At 38.0% G+C, this 23,117-nt stretch overlaps 1 protein-coding gene across 2 annotated transcripts in view; it reads left to right on the forward strand.

The window, feature by feature from the left end:
• LOC108549365 (protein couch potato) overlaps positions 1-23,117 on the forward strand; it is a 182,339-nt gene that overhangs the window by 131,057 nt on the left and 28,165 nt on the right. For both annotated transcript variants that reach the window (XM_017902718.1, XM_017902719.1), the window contains exons 4-5: positions 2,017-2,079; positions 5,187-5,328. In XM_017902718.1, coding sequence (XP_017758207.1) covers positions 2,017-2,079; positions 5,187-5,328 — 205 coding nt within the window. The remainder of the gene's footprint in view (positions 1-2,016; positions 2,080-5,186; positions 5,329-23,117) is intronic.

Consider the following 23,117-nt stretch of genomic DNA (forward strand, 5'->3'; position numbering starts at 1 on the left):
CCATTTTAATCCGCGAATCCAAATATCTGGAGAAAGAAAAATTACGTTGATTTTATTATATCGTCTCTCGTATTTTCCGACAATGTCACTAGGAAAATGATACCAGCGATCGTGTCCTAGGGGAATGTTACATCGCTTGCCATTTAAAGGCACATAAGTAGTTTCCACCTGAGAATAACGTCTCCACCTTGTAAATCTCCACTTGTATATCGCGACCAGTCCCTCGAACGCTGTTAACCTCTCTGAAAACATTTTCTCCCGTCCACTTTTCGAAATGTGTTCATTGCTAGATGAAAATGGCACCTCGCGTAACTAAATTGCAATTTTTCCGACACGAACTTGCTCGTACATCGTAAACTCGATGCACGCGTATGTATATATTAAAAAATATATTAAAACCTGGAAACAATTTAAATTATCTTTCGAGAAGGTTAAATTAAATTTTATAAAATTTATTAAATTGATCCGTTGTTTGTTTTATTTCCCAAAAAATAGGAATTATTTAAACATTTTCGTAATCGAAATTTTTAAGTGTTAATTAATTTTCCCTTTGATATTTCTCACCTGTATGGGCTGATAATTTGTTAATCTACCTCGACAGCTTAAAATTATAAAAATTTTTATAAATATTCCTCCACGTCTTTACAACCTGATTTTCAATATCGAATTCTTCCCTGCAGAAAAAGTTTGACAAAGATCTAAACGAATTCTCAATGCAGCCAAAAAAGGCCGTGAAAGCTGTCTCCACCATGGATTTCTCCTTTGCTCCACCAGGTGCAATGCCTTTGATGCACTCTGTTACGGAACCAGCAGCAATTTTTGCTCCTATCTCGTACGGACGCATTACACCTGTTAAATTCATAGAAATCTGCGAAAACGGAATTTTAAATATTCCAAAGTATAATCTACTTCTATCGCACGCTATAGTGCTCGCTTTAGCGTCCCCATTCGGGACGCTTATGTGGGCAGGTGCCTTCCTGGGATCCGGAACTGAGAAGTATGTTAATGATAGATAGCTGGCGTAGGTTGGGATCCGAACAAACTTCAGACACATTTAACTTTAATATTTCCATATTAAAATATATTATTTAAAATATAAAAAGAAAATACAGACAAAACTGAAACGTAACATAGGTGCGACCAATTGTAACGCGAGTGTCAATGAAAAGTCCATTAATTGGTGAAAATAAAAATTCCTAAAATTCAACGTTTTATCAGATAAAGACCTACATGATGTATAGTTGACGTAGGTTGGGATTCGAACAAACTTCGGACACATTTAACTTTAATAGTTACATATTAAAATATATTATTTAAAATGTAAAAGAAAACATAGGTGCGGCCAATCGTAACGCGAGTATCAAGGAGAAAGTCTGTTCATTGGTGAAAATAAAAATTCCTAAAATTCAACGTTTCGTTAGATAAAGACCTACATAATGGATAGTTGACGTAGGTTGGGATCCGAACAAACTTCAGACACGTTTAACTTTAATATCTACATATTAACCCTTTGCGCTCGACGACTTTTTGGATAAAGAGGGATAAGAGTTGAAAAATTTTCTGCTATAAGGCTGATGATATTTCTTGGGTACTAAATAAGAAATCGTATAATAATTAACACGTAGAATTATTTAAGTTCGATACCTCGCACGCTATTACATTATTTTAAATTTGATATATTAATTAATATCGAGCTTCCAAATTTTATAAAATGGTGAATGAAATTCACCTCTCGAGTACTAAGGGTTAAAATATAATATATTATTTAAAATATAAAAAGAAACGTAGACAAAACTGAAACGTAACATAGGTGTGACCAATTGTAACGCGAGTGTCAATGAGAAGTCCATTAATTGGTGAAAATAAAAATTCCTAAAATTCAACGTTTCGTCAGATAAAGACCTACGACTATCGGTGAAACCGTGCTTTTTAGTATAATAATTCCGAGTATAGAAATCGCGTATGACGTGTATAATCAGCGGAACGAAGTCATGTGTACGTTTTGTTTGATTGCAGCCGGTGGGTTTCGTGACTTTTCACACGAGGGCCGGTGCAGAGGCGGCGAAACAGGATCTTCAGGTAATACCCCGTTTCTCGCAGGTATCGGGAGAGAAAAAGACGGGCTGCTCGATAAACGCGAGAGCTCCCGTGGGCACCCTTACAATTATAGTCATCTCTATATATACACACACATACGTACAAACAATTTTCCGCAGTCTTCTTTCCCTCCCTATATATATTCTGCGTTTATTTCTTTCCTCTCGTATTTTTCCTATTTTTTTTTTCTTTTTTTCTTTTCCTTTTTTTTCTTTCTTCAACGTGTTATATACATATGAAAATACACACCCTTGCCTTAGATTCCAGCTGGCACGGGTTAATGCTACGTAGCTCTTTACCTTTATCAATTACCGTACACACGTACACACGTACTCTCTTCCTCTATTTTTCTGTTATAAATATATATATATATACACACATAAAGTCTCTTCCTGTCTCTGTAATCTACAGTTAGCTTCCTCCTGTCTTCTCTGTTTTATTTTTTATTTTTTTAACTGGGACAAATCCGTAGTATGAATTACTTATTTACCTTGTTTCGTCGTATTTCTACGTATACCAAGATCGTACTGTAATAACGCTGATTGCACCGTGTGACATTATCATATCGAGATATATATGGTGTTGTTTTGCTTTTTAATAAGCGTGACACTACCCCCTTCTACCCTTTCGAATCACCCCCTTTCTATCTCTCTTTCTCTTTCCCACTGTTACACCCCGTCGAGTTGCAGAGTTTAATATGAAAGATCGTATACGTATTTGTATAGGAGTTTACCGTTTTAACCTTTGGATTTGGATCTTGCGCAAATACACCGAGGTAGATGTAACAGTATGGTAGATGGTATACGTGTGTGGTGTATGTATATGCAGCCGTCTGAAATCCAGGACCACTGATACTAGCGGTTCCCTTATACTATCTTCCATTTTTGCAAACAGGGTCCCATTATCATTTTACACGAATTCCTCGAATCACTGTTAATCGTTTAAATTAATTTAATTTATTTAAGATACTTTCAAGCAAAATTTATTAGAAATTCGGAATTATTTCGGTGGATATTTAATTTTTACTTTGGAAAATCCTCCGCTATAAATCAGTGGCTCTTAACCCCTTGACTGCGGCAGATTTTGATACGCAGCAGCCGTACTATACAGCAAGCAAGCGCCGAGCGCGTATAGGTGCCCTGCGTGTCATAAACGCAAAATTTCTAAGCGCCTATAAGCATCCTATGTGTCACAAATGCAAAATTTCTAAGCGTCTATAGGCGCTCTTCGTGTCACAAACGAAAAATTTCTAAGAGCCCATAGGCGTCCTCCGTGTCACAAACGCAAAATTTCTAAGAGCCCATAGACGTCCTCCGTGTCACAAATGCAAAATTTCTAAGAGCCCATAGGCGTCCTCCGTGTCACAAACGCAAAATTTCTAAGCGCCCATAGGCGCCCATAGTGTCCAAGGGGTTAATTAGAAACGCGCGAGATCTCGAAATTTTTGAGTCCTCCCTGGCATGCCTCGTCGTGTTGTCAAAAATCGCGAGAAATTCTCGGGAATTTAAAAAATCACGGGACCTCGTTTGCCGCGAACTGTGACACGAAATCTGCTGTACGGTTTATCGATCTTCGTAATTTTCCTTCGCGTGATTAGTCGCCATTTGCTTTCTGTGACATCGGAGCAAATGGCGACCGGGAGTCTATCGAATGCGGAGGATTAAGCACGAGAATAATATCGTAATTTTCTTTCGAACAAACAATGAACCGATAATTGCTGCCGATTTAACTTGTCACTGGAGTCGCGTGTGTCGTGCGTTGAAGTATACAGAAGCTCGGAAATCTCGCGGAGCAAGTGATCCCAGGCTTTGAGACGGAAGCGTATGTATATACCCGATATATACTCGCATACGTATACGTACGATCCTTATTTTTTTTCATCACACCACCGCAACTGACCTCACGCAACTTGCAATGTCTTCGTAACCCTGTGTAACCGGTTACGTACGAGAGAGACTCGAAACATCCTCTTGTCGGATGGACACGTTCGCTGAGAACAGCCTGAAACAGACTAACGAACGACCCACTTCTAATCGATAGCCACTGTGCCAACAGGGACACGGATACACAGACACGTATAAACACGTACACGTACACACACGATCTTGCGCTAATTTTCCTGTAATTCAGTCACCTGCAGCCCTTTTCATCCCTCTTCGTCACTCTCTCCCCGTGTACGAAATTTCTGCCAGACTTTCGTTGCCAGTCGCTAATCCGATCGCGAAAATAGTAGCAAATGGAATAGCATGCGGAACGAAATTGAAAGACAAAGTGAAAATTCACGGGATCTTTAGTTTAGAGTCATTGGGTGACTGGTGAGCTTCACAGTTTGACCTAGGGTACTTAACAGTAGAACGATCCATCTATTTAGTCGCTATATTTAAAATATTATACATAAATGATAAAGATAGATGACTGTATATGATTGTGATTCACCTGTCTGGGTGAAAATCGATATTAATTTTGTCAAAAATTGGAGTTCTCGTGTTTGCCCTTCCATAATATTTTTACTATGCTATGAAATTTAAAAAAAAAATTTAATTTCGAGAAAAAGGGATCACAAATTAATAGCATCTTTAATTTCGTTTACACGCTTGTTTTACTGATTTTTCGCGCGAATTAGGTGCATGACCCTACTTCGCGTTCCATCTAATAAAATCTACGAACAGTCTTTAAAATTTTGAATACGGGATAAAATAAAATAGAAATATTTGCCTGAAATTGTCACGATCACCTTTCACCCAACGAGTTCCAAGGAGCCAGAATTTTATAAGCAAAATTTCTCTGCAAAATGGAGGATCTTGCATTGGAAGAACGGTATCAAAAGGCAGAACACGCGTTGAATCACGAGTATCGGAGGATTGCGAAAGCCCGAAGCTATTTCTCCGCGAGTGGGGCTAATTACGAGCAAAAGGCAGCCACCATGGATAAGACTGGCGACGAAAGCACAGGGTCCCGTGCAAAGCGTGATCCACGCCCGAATCTAGATCTCTACATCTAACTTTCTCTCTGTCTTTCTGTTCTCCTCTCACCAAATCCAAGCATCCACGTGTGCTCCCGGTTTACTAATTTAGGGAATCTATTTGCAGCAGGGGGTTAGATTCGATCCTGATATGCCACAAACCATACGTTTGGAATTTGCAAAAAGTAACACAAAGGTTAGCAAACCCAAGCAACCAGCCGCTGCAGCAGCCACCTCGCACCCTGCTCTGATGCACCCTCTAACTGGACGTAAGTATGCACCGCCACTCGTTCACTCGCTGGATACGTCTCACTACTATTCTCACCCACTGCACCCAACTACAACGTATCTTCCTCCCTTTCTCTATCTACCTCTACTACCACCACCTGACTATCTCGACTACTTTCTCTGTCTCTTGGAGTGTATCTTCCTTCGTTCTTTCTTCTTTTTTTTTATTTTTTTTTTTTTATTTTTCTCTGACGTCCCTGTCCACCACACGGTCCTCGAATCTTGGCCCTGTCTGACATCGTCGCAGAGAAATCGGACAGCGTGGGAACTGTACCACCGTATGTGGAAATCTTTAAACGTGCATCGCTTAAAGGATAGCTTAAATTATTTTTCTTTTCCTTCTTTTTAATTTTGTCGAATATTCATGGGATATTCTTTCAGTTCTTCGAATTTGATTAGCTTAAATATTTAGGTAGCTTAAATTATTTTTTCTTCTTTTTAATTTTGCGAATATTCCTGGAATACTTCGTTGCTTTTGTTTAGATATTTTTGATTCAGATATAAATTACGAAATTTTCCGCAGGTGATTAGTAAGCGTGGGAATTTTTGAATTAGATTTAATCGATAATAAGAAGTAAAGATTTCACGGATTAACGGATTAAAATCGGAGGAATACGCGGATTCGGTTGAAATCCGTGGGTGGGGTTTTTTCGCTCGTTACGCTGTCGCGTTTAGAGTCGGTATTTTAACGAAGTCTGAGCAAGACATTAATATCAATTGAATTTCATACACCACCGCGATAGAATATTCCATCGCGGCAAATTAATTATCGCACTTCCACCGCTGTCCGATCAGTTTGATAAGCGTAGGCATGCGATTTCCTCGCGTTCTTTTGGGTTACCTTGTGGAACAATAGACGTCGATATCAACTCTATCGATCATCCATACAATCAACATTCTCGATACAGTCGAACGTAACTGAAATTCGAATAAATAAAACCATCCTACCTCGAAGTGAAACGAGGGAACAAAGGAACGATCGAAAAATCGTTGCGTTCGTCTGCATCCTTGCAGGTGTCTCGATTCTCATCTTAAATTATCAAAAAGAGGGATACAAATTACCAAAGTTTACGCTAAATCGAGAGAATAAGCTTTCAGCCATTAACCCCTTACGCTATATAAAAATGAACTTCGCATTAGGCTGAAATTATGTTTAACGTATTATTAACGAGATTTGTGTGACTTCGTATGACGACTTCGTAAAATAGGTATACAGTGGCTAATTAAAATCGAGTAATTTCGCAATGCACCGCTTCTCGTAGTTAAACCATAGTGCAAGGGGTTAAAAGGAAAAGGAACAAGATAAAAATAAATAAATAAATTGATAAAAATAAAAGATGGTTCGCTTTGCTTCGTTTCGAGTTTAAGAAATAAAACAGAAGAGCAGAGGGAAGATAGCATGGGAAAAATGAATAAAAATAGAAAAGGGAGTTTGCTTTCAAGAAAATTCGATTCGAATGCCGTATCGAAGTCGAAGCTGTGGAATAAAAGTTAAGGGTAGGTCGCGGACGGTAAATCGGGGATGCGTCTAGTGGAATGCGATGCGAATCGATCTACGGGGATAAAAGGAACGGGGTGAAGCTCGAGTGGATTCTCTTCCGAATGTTTGTTTTACGTCGCCAATAAATATGCATCCGTGTCGGTACGGCGAAGAGACTTCTTGAAATAAGGATAAGCCACGTGGCCGGGACAGCGAATTTTATTGGCCGACGTTCGATTTCAACCATATCGATTATCGATAGCTACGACCACGTAAATATATAAAAACGTCAATTTTCCAACGATATCGACGCGATACCCCAAGTGGAAAAATTGTCTACAGGTTTTATGAAACGCGTCGTAGCCATAAAATGCCGCTTGCTCGCGTTTACGGCACTTTCAGCAAACGTAACGCTCGTCGCCGACCATTTCTTTTTCTCCCAATTCCGCGAGTCTAATTGCATAAATCGTTTGTCCGGGTATTTATTTCAAACGGCACGGAAAACTGGAAAATTACGAATTTAAGAAATTTTTCAAGATCGAATGGGCTTCGTTTTACGATCTTGAACGGTGGTAAAAGATGAGTGCTATGATAAATATTCATCCATAACAACAAACACCTAGTACGAAAAGTACACCTAGTACAAACCTTGAACAGGGTTGACATAAAATAAGCTATAATTTGAAATAAAGAAAGCGATTGTTTATTTATTTATATATAATTAACGGGTAGCTCATTAGTGTACATTTGTAGATTTAATAAATTCTATATGGAGGATATTATATATAAAAAATGTTATATCTGTTGCATGGCAGGTTTTCCACCCTGTGTACACACGTAGCTTTACGAAAGTCACTGGGGGTTCGAAGGCCAGGTCGGTTGGAAAAACCCCGGGCGATGCGTCAGGCCTTTAGCACGACTAAATTCGGTCATATTGGGGGAGGCATTAGAAAACGTGTGCATGTTGGGAAAGATTTATAAAGAAGGTTAAGAGTCGTCGAAATTATTTATAATTAACTTCTTAGACATGGAGTTATTTAACTCTTTGTGGCACAGGATTTCAGATAATAAAATAGACCCATGTTGCATAGAAATTTTATTGCGTTTTAAATGAAACAAAATTTCTATAGAATTAATTTTTATAAAAATTTATTTACTTTTACGATTTTTCACGTAAAACCGGGAAAAAAAGATTGATGAACCTGTATTGGCATGCTGAATGTTGCCAACACAAGCGAATACATTTGTAACATTTCTTGAAGGTATTAAATAAGACGAAATATAAACCTATGCACATGCATGCAGCTATTGCAATATTTCGAGGTGGGACTAAAAATGTCCCACCATGCACTACGGTGCATCAAAAAGGTGGGATACTGTTAATCCTAGTGTGCCCCAAAAGGTTAACCCTTTGCACTCGAGAGGCTCCCTTCAGTCGCCATTTAATAAAATTTCGAAGATCGATATTAATTAACATATCAAATTTAAGGTAATATAACGGTATGCAAGGTATAGAAATCAAATAGTTTTACATGTTAATTATTATACAATTTCTTATTTACCGGTGGAAAAAATATCGTGAACTTTATAGCAGAAAATCTTTGAACTCCGACTCATCTTTAGCCAAAGAATCGTCGAGTGCAAAGGGTTAAAAGGAGGTGTTGAATCGATTTGGTATGAATTAAAAATTAAAGGGAATAATAATTCCAACTTCGGTTTATTTTCGGCCAAAAACATTTTATCAGGTGTAGCAGCAAGTACAGTCGAATCGAGAAACGTACGAGGAGCAGTGCTTCCTGTGGTAGATTATAACGAGCGTAATTAAGCGTAATTAAAGAGCGTAATTAAAAGATAACGATAGATGTAGCGCATGATGTTGAAATTGCTGACTCTCGTTACTCTTGCAATGTAAAATGTAAATTCGTGATCCTCGCGTTTTTATTCGACGATGGTTCACCGTGTTCCCGATAAAACGAGCAGTGAAATTTTCGGTAATCTCGTGAGAAGCCCTGCATACGTGCTGTTCAACTATGGAACTACCCTAAAGAAACCCCTCCTCGGCACAGCGAGGGGTGGTCTCGAATTCGTGATCGATACCAACTTACGTTTCCTAATTAATGCAGTTAACCATCCATTTTCTCGGTTACTCCGTAGCCTCGAATCCCACTACGATTAATTACACGGTCACTGAAAAATTAAAGAATCACGCGTGGATTGATTAGATAATTAAATTAAGTAAGTCAGCAATTGGGAAATTCTAGTAATATTTTATAGACACACGCGACATCTGGAGGTTAGTTAGCGAATATAGTTGAAGTTTTAAATACGAGGATTAACTAGAATGGCTATTAACGCTAGATTTACAGAACCCGTCAATTTGACGAAAGGGTTGCTCCAATTATACAATGATAACAAATTTAGTTAACGTACATTGAGACTGTTAATATAATATATAATTATTTTTAAATTAAACTAATCGTTAAAAAAGGAAGACACGTGGTTTCCTTTACCTGACAATTTGACAGGTGTCCTTAGAAATAGGTATACAGATAGCGTCCGTAAAGCTAGTGTTAATCTAGTAACTTCGCAAGTAGCGCGTGTCTAAACCCGCAAATAGTTGCACAATAGCATTCCAAAACCTAAGATCTCATTCAAACATCCAACCAAATGGAACTATTATTATTCCTCCACTTCCCTAATATTAGAATCTGAACTCATTCCAGCAGATCTGAACGAGCTGCTTAAAACACCCAAGAATCCTTTGATAGCCCTAGACCGATTAAAAAATCACCATGATTTTGTTAATCGATGTCTGCTTCTCAACAATAAAGAAAATTCAACTACAATTTAATTAAAAAGAAGAAGAAAAGGAAAATGTAGAGATCTCTCTAATATCAGAATTTAAAGACACGTCCATAAATTCAGTAAATTCCTATAATTTACTTAAAATATAACTCCCCAGAATCCCTCGATAATTAACCCTTTGGACTCAAAGATTTCTTCGTTGTGAAGGTGCAATTCGAAGCTCTTTTTAGATTTTTATAAGCTCATTCATACTCTTTATGCTAAAATTAAAAAAAGAAAATCATGAATTTGCGTGAGAAACGAACGAATAGAATAATTTTATTTCGATATTCTTAATATAATTATCATCATCCATTGTTTGAGAGTCACCTCTCGAGTGCAAAGGGTTAATATACCAAAATCATCCAAAAATACTGTTATTTTATTAATTAAATCCTTCTTCCCCATCGTGAAAAATTTTTCAAATCAAAAGTCCTCGATCTTCAAATACCACCTAACTAGAAAACGAAAGAGAAAGGTGAAAATGATCAAGAGATCACTATTACTCCGTCTTCATAATATTCGATAAATCTCGAAATCTCAACGATCCACCTAGGATACTAAAAAGAATCCAAAAATACTGTTATTTTGCTACTTCTATTTTATTGTGAAAAAGGAAGAAATTTTCAAATAAAAAATACCGATCCTTCATCTGCAGACTGATTGAAAAATGAGAAAAGGAGGAAACGACGGAGCGCGTTCGCTATTATTCCGCATGCCTAATATCGGAATCCAGCGACACGTGGATAAAAAGTTGGATAATCGAATCCCCGGGTACGAGAAGTTGGTTAAATCGAACGCTTAAGAAGTTAGTGGAACACGGGAGAGGCCAGCGGTGAATAAAACATGTCCGGTCGATCGGCGTGCTCGGTGTGGAAGCATGGATGCGGCCGAGAGGAAAAGAATCGGGTGAACACTGGGACCTTGAAGTGTGTTGAATTATTGAGAATCTCCGCGGTAAAAATAGCGATTTCCGCGTGAAAAGTCGCAGCTACCAACGAATCCGAGCGTTAGCTCGATAGGCTCGCGTCGAATTTTCCATCATCGGCCATGAAGACACGCTTGCGATTTTTTCCTCGTTTTCCTTCCCCTTTTCTCGTTTATTTTTCTGACTCCCGGAACGATAAACTCGACTGAGATGAAGAGACGTAGGAGGATCCGTTTAAAGGAATATCGACGGTGTAATTGAAACGTCAATTCCTGTAGCGTGCGCGTTTGCGAAAAATATCGAAGGGGTCCGACACGGGCTGACCGATATAAAAATCGCTGGGAGAGCACGTTTGCGTAGTGATCGAACGCAAAGAGGTGGAAACTCGGGGAAAAATTGCCTCGAACCCGGGATGGAACGAGGATGCGAACGGGGAACAATTGTTGCGCTTCCGGAACGAATGAAAAAATTCAATTCTCTCTGATTGCAACGGGAAAAAGTTGTATTTTGTAATCGACAACGGGGTTTGTTTCCGGGCCGAGCTTTGTCTCTGAGTATGAGAGACATTGGTGTTTTTTCCGCTGTTCGTGGGTGGAGCTTTTTCCCGCTGACTTTGAGGTTAGAATCGTAAAACGTTGCTCGAATAATTCATTCCAACGGGGAAGAAGAGGAACATAGGTAAAGAATTTCTTGGCGAATTCTTGCGAGCAATTCGAACTCGTAAAGTATCTTCTTAATCATTAATGCGACCGTAGTTGAAATAAACGTGGAACAAACATAACCTCTAAAGGAATTAAAACGGCGAACTCGCGAAACAAGTTCGTTTAAAAGAAGCGGGAAATAAAATCTCTGTGGAGAAGTTAAATTGATCTTAAATTGGTAAAGTATCGTTTTATCCTCCGGCAACCGGAGTATGAAACAATTATGAAAGAAATGGAATCTTGGAGGAGATTAAGATACCAAACTCGTAGGTCCTAAATTAATTTTATCAAATTTTCGTCAGGTAATTATAATACCAGTCATACGCAGTAAATTATTTTATAGAATCGTGAATACAACTGCGAAAAGAAAGTTCTAAAATGGAACTTGACAAATAACATAGAGACAATCTCAACAGCAATCTACTCGGAAATAAATGGAAATTAAAATTAACAGAAACCCAAGATGAAAGTCAACGTTAACTTCTCAAAAACAAAACAAAAAAATTGAAAAGAAGAATTTCAAGCAACGAATTCAACGTTGGTAACGAATGCAGGAAACGAGCATAGATCGCGGCAATATAGCGTGGTCGTCCATTGGTGGGCGATCGCAGCGCGCCCCGCGGATTTTTTCGAAAGCTGAAAAGCGATTTTTCGCGGTGATGGTGCGGCACGCTCGTAACCGCGAACGAGTGGAAGAATTTTGCTCGCAACGTGCCTGTCGGGCCGTGTTAATAAGCCATGACTCATGCGAGTGACTCCTTGGCCGCTGCGATGGAAACCGGCTTAAGGAGTGCGCGAGGAAACGCGAGGATCGTGGATGCACCGGGCCACGTGGAAATGCGGGATCGATTAAACGGGTAATCCCACGGGTGCTGAACCTCGTCACGGCCGCGTAAACCGTTATTGAAAATAATTGGTAATCCGTTTCGTTCCAGCATCGCGCCTCCCGGGGTTTCTCGATCGACGAACGTCTGAACGTTGCTGGGAAGAGAAACCCTTTCACCACTCGCTGAATTAAACGAACCGTGTTGGGAAAAAGGACCGTGTACCTTTGAACCATTGGCATTCGATTTTTCTTAACGCGATTTTTAATAATATCCCGGTTTAACGACGCTTTGCGATGCGGGTGGATACTTTGAAAGGAAAGAGGATGTATTTATTTTTATTACTATGTATGACTGTTTTTAAAAGTACCACGGTTGATACGTTGTCAAGCATCGAGATTGTTTGATCGCTGGAAGAAGTGCCTTCGTTTGCATACCTTTCATACTTTTATCGATACATTTGTTGAGCAGTCTTTTCGTTTCGATCTTTCGTCAACCACGACCTCGAATCGAGTGTTTAAACGATTGGAAATCGATCATTCCCACGATTTTGTTTTATTCAATCCTCTCTGAATATTTGTTAGACTGATTTCTTATTTCTGAGGTTAGTTCGGACGTATTGTAATAAAAATCGTGATCTTTAATGTTTTTACTCTAAAAATGAAAGGGTGGAACTTTTTCTAATTAAAGGGCGGCGATAAAAGTACGATTAAATCTTAATTATTCAAACTACAAGCTAAGTAAATAGTTTCTGACATAAGAGGTAAAAAATGACTATAATCTTGCCTCGCATAAAACTGGAAAACACTGAAATTACGGTGAAATTTATAAGAAATGGAGGACGAAGCGATCGCGATTTTTCCGAGAAGTTCAACATAGTAAGTTCCACGCCTACTCGCGCGTTTTAATCCAAATTAGTAATACAAGTATTACACACTCCACTCGTAAATACGAGCACGTATTTTTCCCAGAGAAACACACTTGAACTTTAATTCTGAACTTTACGAACCCGAAGGGGTGGAGACCTAAGAGGCTTAAGCGGAAGTGAAGTTAAGTCAGACAATAATTTTCCACCTAAAACCGGAATACTAATGGGCAAACGTATTAATAGCGAACGCGTGGACGAAGGAACCACGAATTTCCACCAGCTGATACGTTCCTGATACGCATCGTGCCTAGAATAAGCAAACCTAAGTGATTAACATGATCGTATTACGAGAAGATCCTGATCGTAATGCATATCGAAGAAATCCAATCAAGAGTATCTGTATATGTAACGTGAAGTAATACAAAAATGTCGATCACGTAGATCAATAGTAATCAAAATTGTCCAAGATGAATCGATATATATATATATACCTTGTGAAAATAATTTCACCAAAAAACAGAAACCAATTTTCAACGACAGCAAAAATTTTAAAAAATCTGAGGTGGTTAAATTTTGATAATTTTGGTATTAAGATCACTATGCAAGATTTACATGTTACACGTAGATCAGTATTAATTAAATAGTGGCCAATTTTCACTGATATTAAAAATAAAAGAAATCCGAACTCAGTCGAAGATTTGCTAGTTCTGGTATTAGATGACTATGCAAAATTGGCAGATTACACGTAGATCAATGTTAATTATTATTAAACCGTGGCCAATTTTCACCGATATTAAAAATAAAAGAAATCCGAACTCAATCGAAGAGTTTGCTAATTCTGGTATTAGATGACTATGCAAAATTGGCAGATTACACGTAGATCAATGTTAATTATTATTAAACCGTGGCCAATTTTCACCGATACTAAAAATAAAAGAAATCCAAACTCAGTCAAAGATTTTGGTAATTCTGGTATTAGATGACTGTGCAGAATTGGCAGATTACACGTAAATTAATATTAATTATTAACTAAACCGTGGCTTATTTTCACCAATATTAAAAATAAAAGAAATCTGAGCTCGGTGGAAGATTTTGGTAATTTCGACGTTAAGGTTGCTACGCAATTTTCGCAAGTACGCAGCTACATCGAGCGATCCGACGTCAACCTTCGACGTAGTACAGTTTCACCTTGTGGCGTGCGAAAACTCAGCCACCCGTGCAATTTTCTTGCGAGAACGCATTCCACGGCGTATAAGTAATGGCAACGAGTTGCTCTTTGAGTCCGACAGACAACGAGGACACGATCGTATAGATCGTGAACGATAGTCGCGTCAGATCGAGACGATTTCGCGATCACTCTCAGCTGGACGTGTTCGACTATTCGTCCCGATCAAATGTACTTCCACCACCTGTCTTTCCCTTATTTTTATCTCTTCTCTCCCTATTTCTCCCTTTTTTAATTTTATTTTTACTTTTATTCTTCTCATTTTCCGTGCTACGTTTGAACTTGTAATTTTCGTCGTGGACGAGTACGAATATTTTCGTATAAATATCGTAGCTGAATTTTTCATACCTTGGAACTGTTTACACGTTTGTCGATTTATCTTATCTTTCTCGAATTGTATATGTATCTGGATTAATGAGATTCGATGCGGATTCGTTTAACGCTAAACCTACCACGTGTGGTGACCGATGGATGGAAAAGGGAAAAAAAGAGGAATCGTAAAGAAAATGGGATAAGTGATTACATCGAAGAATTAATTATACGTGCACTAGAAGAAAAGTCACGCAATCGAGTGACCCGATTGATAACGTCCAATGCGAAATCTTAAATCAAAAGTTAGAAATTGATCATTCGAGTCGTGCATTAATATTAACACTAGAACTACCGATCTTTAATGGGTACCTAACTATAACGTGCACAGATTATAGTAATTTCAGCGGTACGATGAATATGAGTGAATATATTGTAGAGACTAGGGTGGTGGTAAATAATACTAACTATTTATTAGTAATAAGAATAATAATACAATATGTGGTGACGATTAAACCTACGAATATAGATCTATCAACTGCAACTATAATTTAAGATTACAACTCGATTCAACAACACAATTACAACTCAGCCCGTTACAACTGAAATACAACTCTGTTCGATCACTCCTAAGACTGTCCCTAAGACTCTCTTCCAATCACTCTTCCCAAAAACTTTCCACTAACCACTTTTGCCTTCTTCTATATCTTCCCCAAAAGCCTCCCCCAATATGGCGAAATATGGTCATGCTAAAGGCCTGACGCATCGCCGGGGTTTTTTCGACCTACCTGGTCCTCGAACCCTCGGTGACTTTCTAAACTAAAGTTACCTATACACGAGGTGGAAATCCTACGATACTACAATATTGATTACAGATCTTTCTTAACCCTTTCGGTACTACTGCCATGAAACGTTCTCTGGGTACTACCGTCGCCTATTGACGGCATCCACGAAACGTCACTGATGACTGTCGCGATCCGAATGAAAAGTTTAGTGTCAATCACGCTCGAAATTTCTATGAATACCGCAAAACACGATTTCGCGGCTTCCAGTGCAACCACTCTTGTGGAAAACTTCCTCGTACCACGAATGTATAACCGCGGCCAGCTCCTCCGTACCGAAAAGGTTAATACGAGTTGATACCAATTTTATTCTTAAAGCAAGTGTATGTGTTCGGTGATTGCAAAAAGGAATATTCTGGGACCAGTCCTTTTCACTGGGTTGGTAGTGTGGATTTGGTTTTATTAGTGTGAATGCAAGTGTGTGAGGTCGAGTAATGGCACGAATGTAGATATGTATGTATGTTCTTAGAAGTGCGAGTGAAAGATCTAGAATGCGTGGTGTTGTGCAGTTGCTATGGATCAGAGTCAATATGTTATGAGGAAGTTCAGTTTGTTATAAGAAGCGTGAGAGTGAATAATTACGATATAAGACGTGTGTAATTTATAATTTTATAATAAATATACGATTGTTATACAACAAACTCACAGGTAATTCTAGTGTTAAACGAGGCTGTAAACTACGTTCGAGATTATTCCTCTGGCACGATTTTCTTTCGATTATGTAAATCTGCTGTCCTTTTTCTATATAAACCTCGCACTTTCGTGCCACAATGTCGCAAGACTTATCTTTCCTCGGCTAGCAGTCGTCTGACTGGATTAATGGAATTCAGCGACACGATGTTAGGAAGCGATAAATAATGCTTGAATCGATTACACTGTTCAATAAATTCTAACCTTTCTTTTTTCCCCCAATGCGCATCGGGAAATTCTTTTAAAGTTACTCGTTCTGAACATTTCCGAAGCTGTGGGTTTTCGAAAAAATTAAATTCTCGCGCGATTTTAATTCGTTCGAATTAACCATTCCTTTCTCGATAGTCCTCGTGAGTAGAAAATTAAAATTAATAAAATAAATTGTATAATATTATTAAAATATTATAATAATAAAAATTAAAATTAAAATAATCGCAATGAAAATAAAAATATTCCGATATTAGTTATTATTTAAATAATTACCGTGTGAGCGTGATTGAGAAATTTGTTTGTTATTGTTCTATGTTCGAATTGTTGGATCGTTCATTGTCTAGATTTTAATGTCGTTAGGACAACAGAGGACGAATCAAGGTATAAAGATTTCCCATGGTCTATTCGAAGCATCGATTGACGCTTCGGGGTTATGGGTTGCCAGGGTTATGAGTCTTCTAGAAAAACAAGACCTCGCAACGTTCCACCCTGGCGCCAATTGCGTCTGAGGAGACAAGGATAGTTCTACTACTCCCTCGGATCAGGCGCAATAGGGGTGCAAACAAACGGGACCAAGGTCTCCTTAGAGACGTTTCATAGGTGTCCAGAATATTCCAAATACGTGTAAATTTAACATTAGAACGATACGAATTAATTCTGCAATTATTTCCTAAGCAATCGGGTATCTACGTGAACGAGTGGTACAAAATTTTTATCAACCGTGATATATTGACAAATCGAAAGAAAGAATATGGTAAAAGAAATGGGATGATAGAAGGCACAGAAAAATTGGGTACACGTGTCTTTTTTTATTTTTTTCATTTTTGTAGCACTAAAGTTAGCATAATTTAAATGACAAATTGAAAGGTAGAGAAATTTCAAGAAAAAAATAATAAAATAAAAAAAGATATTGGAAAATCTCTATATTAACCCTTTGCATTCGATGATATTTGGGCTAGAGAAGAGTAGAATTTCAAAGATTCTCTACTAAAAAACTAGCAATACATTTTTGAGCAGTTAATAAAGAATTGTATAATAATATACTTGTAGAATTATTTGATTTCGATACCTCGCACACCATTACATTACATTAAATTTGATATGTTAATTAATATCTATTTTCCAAATTTTAAAAATGGTGACTGAAGCTCACCTCTCGAGTGCAAAGGGTTAAGTGTCGAAAGTGATAAGACAAAAGCGAAATTTTTGATTAAAAATTAAAAAATGGATATTTTCGTCGTGGCAGATATAGAATTAATAAATTGACCCCTTGCAGTCCTAACTTTTTGAATTCCCTTTTCGATAATTCTCTGTCGTTTTATTTCAAATATACTTTGACTGACGATAGATCGATAGGATGCAATTTAAATAAATTCTTAATATTAATCACGTTGATCAGGGCATTGGAACTTCGCATAGATTCGATTTTTGTAGTTTAATATTTGCGTAATGTAAATACGATATTTGGAATTCCCATTAACCGAGAACGAAATTGGAGTCGAATTATACTCGACAGCGGGGTTCAAAGGGTCAGGATGCAGTTAGGACGAAACAATGATGAACGTAGTGTAATTATTTGGAGATGTTTTGAATTTACGGATAAATCGCGCGATATCCAGCGGCGAGTAAAAATGTCCGCGTAAATGCACACTTTGTTTGGTCCCATTTCCCGGATAGAAAATTACAATTTGTAAAAATTGCAGTTATTCGCTATCGACGAAATACATTGCCGGAAAATCAAATTGAGCTGGGAATTGTTGCTTTTCGAAGCAGAAGAGATGTTTTCGTGCATTCTTTATCGGATTACGACCAGGCAATTCGACGAATTCTCAAAATGAAAATCATTATATTGCCTGCATACCTTGCGATGCTTTTCCACCGTGTCGATTGCTGAGATATTTTCCACGCTTTTCAGAAATTTATCAAACATTTTCTATCCATCTGCTTATTATATGATACTACGAAAGAGTCAAATTTATTAAAAATAAATAATCACTTGATGCGACAATTTTTCTTGCGATACACGTGTGACCAATTTTTCAATGAAAAGAATTAAATAATTAAAATTAAATTAAATTAAATTTAAAAAAAATAAAAGGTATTTTAACGTATTAATGATAATTCGGGAATAACAGGTACGCAAAATTTAGTCGCCCAGGAATCGATTTTACATTAACACCAAACCTACCATGGTCAAATGGCAAAATGGTCAAATTTACCTACCAATGGAATGGAAAGGAAGGAGAAGCTTTAAAAAATGGAATAAGGAGAGACATTGAGAAAATGATTATACAAGTATTGGAAGAAAAATCGCAGAAACGAGTGATTCAAGTGAAAACATAGAACGCGGAAATTTTAACGAAAGTTAGGAAAACGGTGATTTAGACCATGGTAGATTTACTGTTAAATTGAACAATTAACAGACACCTAATATAAGGAACGAAGACCCGATCAATGGGGAAGGTATTAAACGCTGAATCTCGCCTAGTCAGCGATGAAATTACATTCTTGATATCCAAATTTCGCCTGATGCGTGATATAAATTCCATTTTATCGATTCGCTTTGTTCGTATTCTCTGGCGAATTACCATCGCTAAACTGCGGTGGGAAAAATAGTACTAGGCGCGAGGAAAAGCGGAAGCCGAGTTGGTGTTCGCGAAAACAAGGATGTTCGGCGAATCCAAAGAGAATAAAATTAAATAACCCAAAAAGAGAAAAAGGAAAAAGTATACTAAAACAAAAATAAAAAGACGGAGAGTAACTGAATACGATACATCAACGCGGTTCACGTTGCAATTGTAATAACACCTGCATTAGTTGCGAGTAATTGCAAAGCAAGGAAAAAGATAGGGAAAAGGGTAGAAAATGGAAAAATAGGAAGAAACAATGAAAAGGGAGAAAAAAAAAGTAGGAAGGTATAGAAAAAGGGAAAAAGATAGAAAAAGAATGGGGAAGCAGAGGATGAAAAGGACGGGTGTAGATTTAACTCGATTCCTTTGCCTTCGTTTCAACGCAAACACGTAGCGAAGAGTTAGACCGGTTTGCATTCCGTTGTGCAAATGTTTTTCAACGGCGTCCGTTCGCGTTCCATGCGTGGCCGTCTTTGTGTCGCGGCGCGGCGACGATGATATTAGATTCCCCGCTTTTTGATGAAACAAAGGTGTCTCGTAACCGCTATTCACCTGTCCCCGAGCTTCTTCCACTCTAGATACCCTCGATACCGTTCGCGTTAACGAGCGCGTTAACTAAACATTTTATTTAACGTCGCTGCCTCGTCCATCGAGTCCCCGTGGAAAAAATAACAGCCACTCCCGCGGCCCATCGATTTTCTTCGTAATCACGATGAGGGAATTTAAATTCCTCGATTTTAAATTCCCACGCTTCGCTGCTTTCCAGTGTCGCGCAATTTACCGATAATAATTAAACCGCGAATAATTCATCCCCGATAAACAGCGTTTTATCCGTGTCCTCCATATTTATTATCCCATAGTTATGTAGTCTGCTCGTTCCTATTTGGGGGATTCAAAGTTGTTCTCGGTCGACAGCTTTGCTAGGAATTTTAATAACATCGTGTTTCAAAAATTAAGCATTTCGTAGGCTTTTCTGAGGAAGAATCGTTGAAACAATTTTTAACGCGTTGAATACCATGGGGGTCCAGATTGATAGAAATATATATATAATTTAAACAAATGTCAATATTTAGAAATTTTTATTATCACCATCGTTAATTCAATAGTGACCCCCGTCGCGGTTAACATGTCAAACATGGTTATATATTTTAACCCTTTGCACTCGAGAGGCGACTCTGAGTCACCATTTAATCAAATTCTAAACATCATTGTTAATTAATATCTCGAATTTAAAATTGCCCAATAATGCATGGAATATCGAGGCAAAATAATTCTACGTCTTACAATTAATTTGCACCTGTTATTTACCGTTTTGAAAATATTGTCGACTTTATGGCAGAAAGTTTTCGAATTACTATGTTCTGTAACGAAAGGTCACCGAGTGCAAAGGGTTAGCTTATCTATCGCAGATAATATTTCAAAATTATATGTATCGCATAATAGAAAATTCATCGTGGCGTCACGAGCAGTCCCTGTAAAACTGGCGTGTTAAACGTGTTAGACTAAAATAGCAAGGGCAAGTGGATCGGACTGGATCGATAGTTTCGTTTGTTAAATATCCTTGGATGCCCGATGGGAAGAAAAAGTTGGTCCGTCTGTGGGTGAATTAGGCAAAAAAGCGGTGGAAAGCGTGCGAAGAAAAGCAGCGTGGAAGCACTGGCGTTGGTAGGAACTTAGGTTCGTCGTGGGAATCGCGGGTCAGCCTAAGATCAATAAAGTGCAAGGTCCTGCCACGTACGAAAAGCCTGCTGGCGTGTGGTAAAAACCGGGCAGGTGCGACGCGTCCCTCAATTATTCACTCTCTCCCCTTCGCCGTCGAAAAATTATTTTCCTCCATTTTTCCCCCGTTTTTAACTCGTTCCCGTTTCCCTTAGAAAAATCGAAGAAATTTTCTCCGTTTCCATCTATTCTTCTACCCGTTGGAACAATTGAAAAAACGAATCCTTTTCTCTACTTTCATACGAGTTTTGTGTCTGTAGGAAAAATCGAAAAATTAATCATTCTCTCTGCTTTTGTCCGTTTTTCGGATCCGTTAAAAGAATCGAAAATTTTTCTCCATTTTGAAAAAAAACATTTTTCTCCATTGAAGAAAATAGAAAAAAAGATGGAAACATTGATATTTCTGTGTATTTTCCTCTGTTTCCTATGTTCGTTGGAAAACTCGAAAAATTAACGTCGCATCGGTATTCGAAATTTCGTAGAAATGGCACCTGAGAATAGCACCTTGGTCGTTCATTATTCGCGATTATAGCGTGAGGTGTCGCGTGCTTGGCGCGATTTTGGATCGACCGATTTTATCGATAGGTTGCAGCATTTTAAGGTTGCGGAGTTGGAGTAGTTGCGCGGTGTTGGTCGAAAGAAATTTCGAGAGGTAGTTTGGTTTATGGTGTTTGCGAGGTAAAGTAGATCACCGGTTTAACGGGTGGTAAACGGATAGTTCTCGATTATCTTGATTTCCGATTCGTGGTACGTTCAGATGCTCGATTTCCCAATCGTCTTGAGGATACATCGAGCGTGCTTAATGCGCCGGGAACGGAGTAAATTAATTTGAAACGGTCTGAAGTACGAGACGAGGGAATGCGCGATTACGTCTACGAGATTATAAAACGGGCTTTATTCGAATAAGCGAAAATGAAAATCGCATCGATCCTATATACAGGGTGGCTCGAGTAAGTTCTACTCGAATGACTTTTATATTTTTACATTTACTAGATATTTCGTATAAGAATATTCAAAAAATTGGATAGGATAAATTATTTGTTAATTATTAATTTCTCCAATCGTAGAAATAGATCTATTTTTCACTCGGAATTCAACGTTCCTCGATATTTTGATACGAAATAAATAAAATATATAGGTTTCCGAGGTGAATCGAGATTTAATTACGGGACGTGTATTTTTCAAATATATAATATAATAAACTATATTTCAAATATATAATAAAATATATAATAAATAATAATTCGGAAATTAGTTCACGGTATTTTTACTTGCTTTAGATTTTGGATAAGTTTTGATAGAGGAGTTCAAAGTCTTCCAGCATATACAAAATTTCAAAGAAAAGAGACGGGAACCGGTGTAAAAATTCGAAAGGAATTCTATCGCGATCTTTCATCTCCCAAACTTGGAAATTTCGAAGAAGGAAGAACTCAATAAATAGAAGAAACTTTCGAAAGAAGTTTCATCGCGATGTTCGATCCTCGCAACTTGAAAATTCTAAAAGAAAACGTATAATTTTGCAAGGAAATTTCGAAAAAATGCCATCGCGATGTTCAATCCTCGCAAGTTAGAAATTCCCAAGTACCCTGACACGAACCGATGGGAAAACTGTAGAGGGAACTTCGGTAGGTGGTGTGTAAGGAACTGTTGGAAGAAGACCTGCACGCGAGTAAAGAGTGGATGATAAAAAAAATTCCCCGTGAAATTAGTTATTCCCCTGGCTGGCAGGAAAATCGCTAATTACGAAGCACGATGCAGCCAGGTTGAACCGCACGGATCTGCCTTCTCTGATCGCGATGCAACGTTGTAAGTACATACAAAAGGTAGTGGTTCTTGCTGGCCATCCTAGATACGCTATCTTCCCTGGAACGGAGACGCTGGGACCATTAAAAATTCATAAAAGTAGCTCGTTAACTAGGCAGACTGGCTAACGACACGTAATTAGAAGATTATCAAAATCGTTAACGTTCAACCGCGAGATTTAATGGATGTTAATAGGAAGGGAATTTAGAGGAAATTAGACGAACGTCTAAGGACTAGATTATCCTAGGGACTAGCGTTTGCTCGTGTACGGAAGAATCGCAAATGATATTTCTTATCTTTTCGTCAGATAAAACGAGATAGCACTATTATTGCCGTAATGGCGGAAATCTCGAGGACGATAATAAATTTTTAATACTTGCGTTCGGTTAGGCGAACGTATGTGTAGTATATGATACTTAGTAACCTCGTAAATCGATGCTCTGTTTTTTTATGACGGTGCACGATCGTTTCTTTTTGCAAAGAATTCTCGTCGACCTTCTTCTAGACAATTTCTTCGGAATATAAAATTATTTCAGAGATTATTTACATTTTTCTATTAAAACTATGGAGAAATTAATGATCTATTAGAATTTGTCAAATATCAAAAAATGTACCCAGCCACATTGGCTTCTAAGCGACTCATATAGCTCACATGCGACGACACATGAACTTGGTATATAAGAATAGTTAATGGCAA

Source organism: Eufriesea mexicana, unplaced genomic scaffold (genome assembly GCF_001483705.2).
Source record: "Eufriesea mexicana isolate 0111107269 unplaced genomic scaffold, ASM148370v2 scaffold1902, whole genome shotgun sequence".
NCBI lineage: Eukaryota > Metazoa > Arthropoda > Insecta > Hymenoptera > Apidae > Eufriesea > Eufriesea mexicana.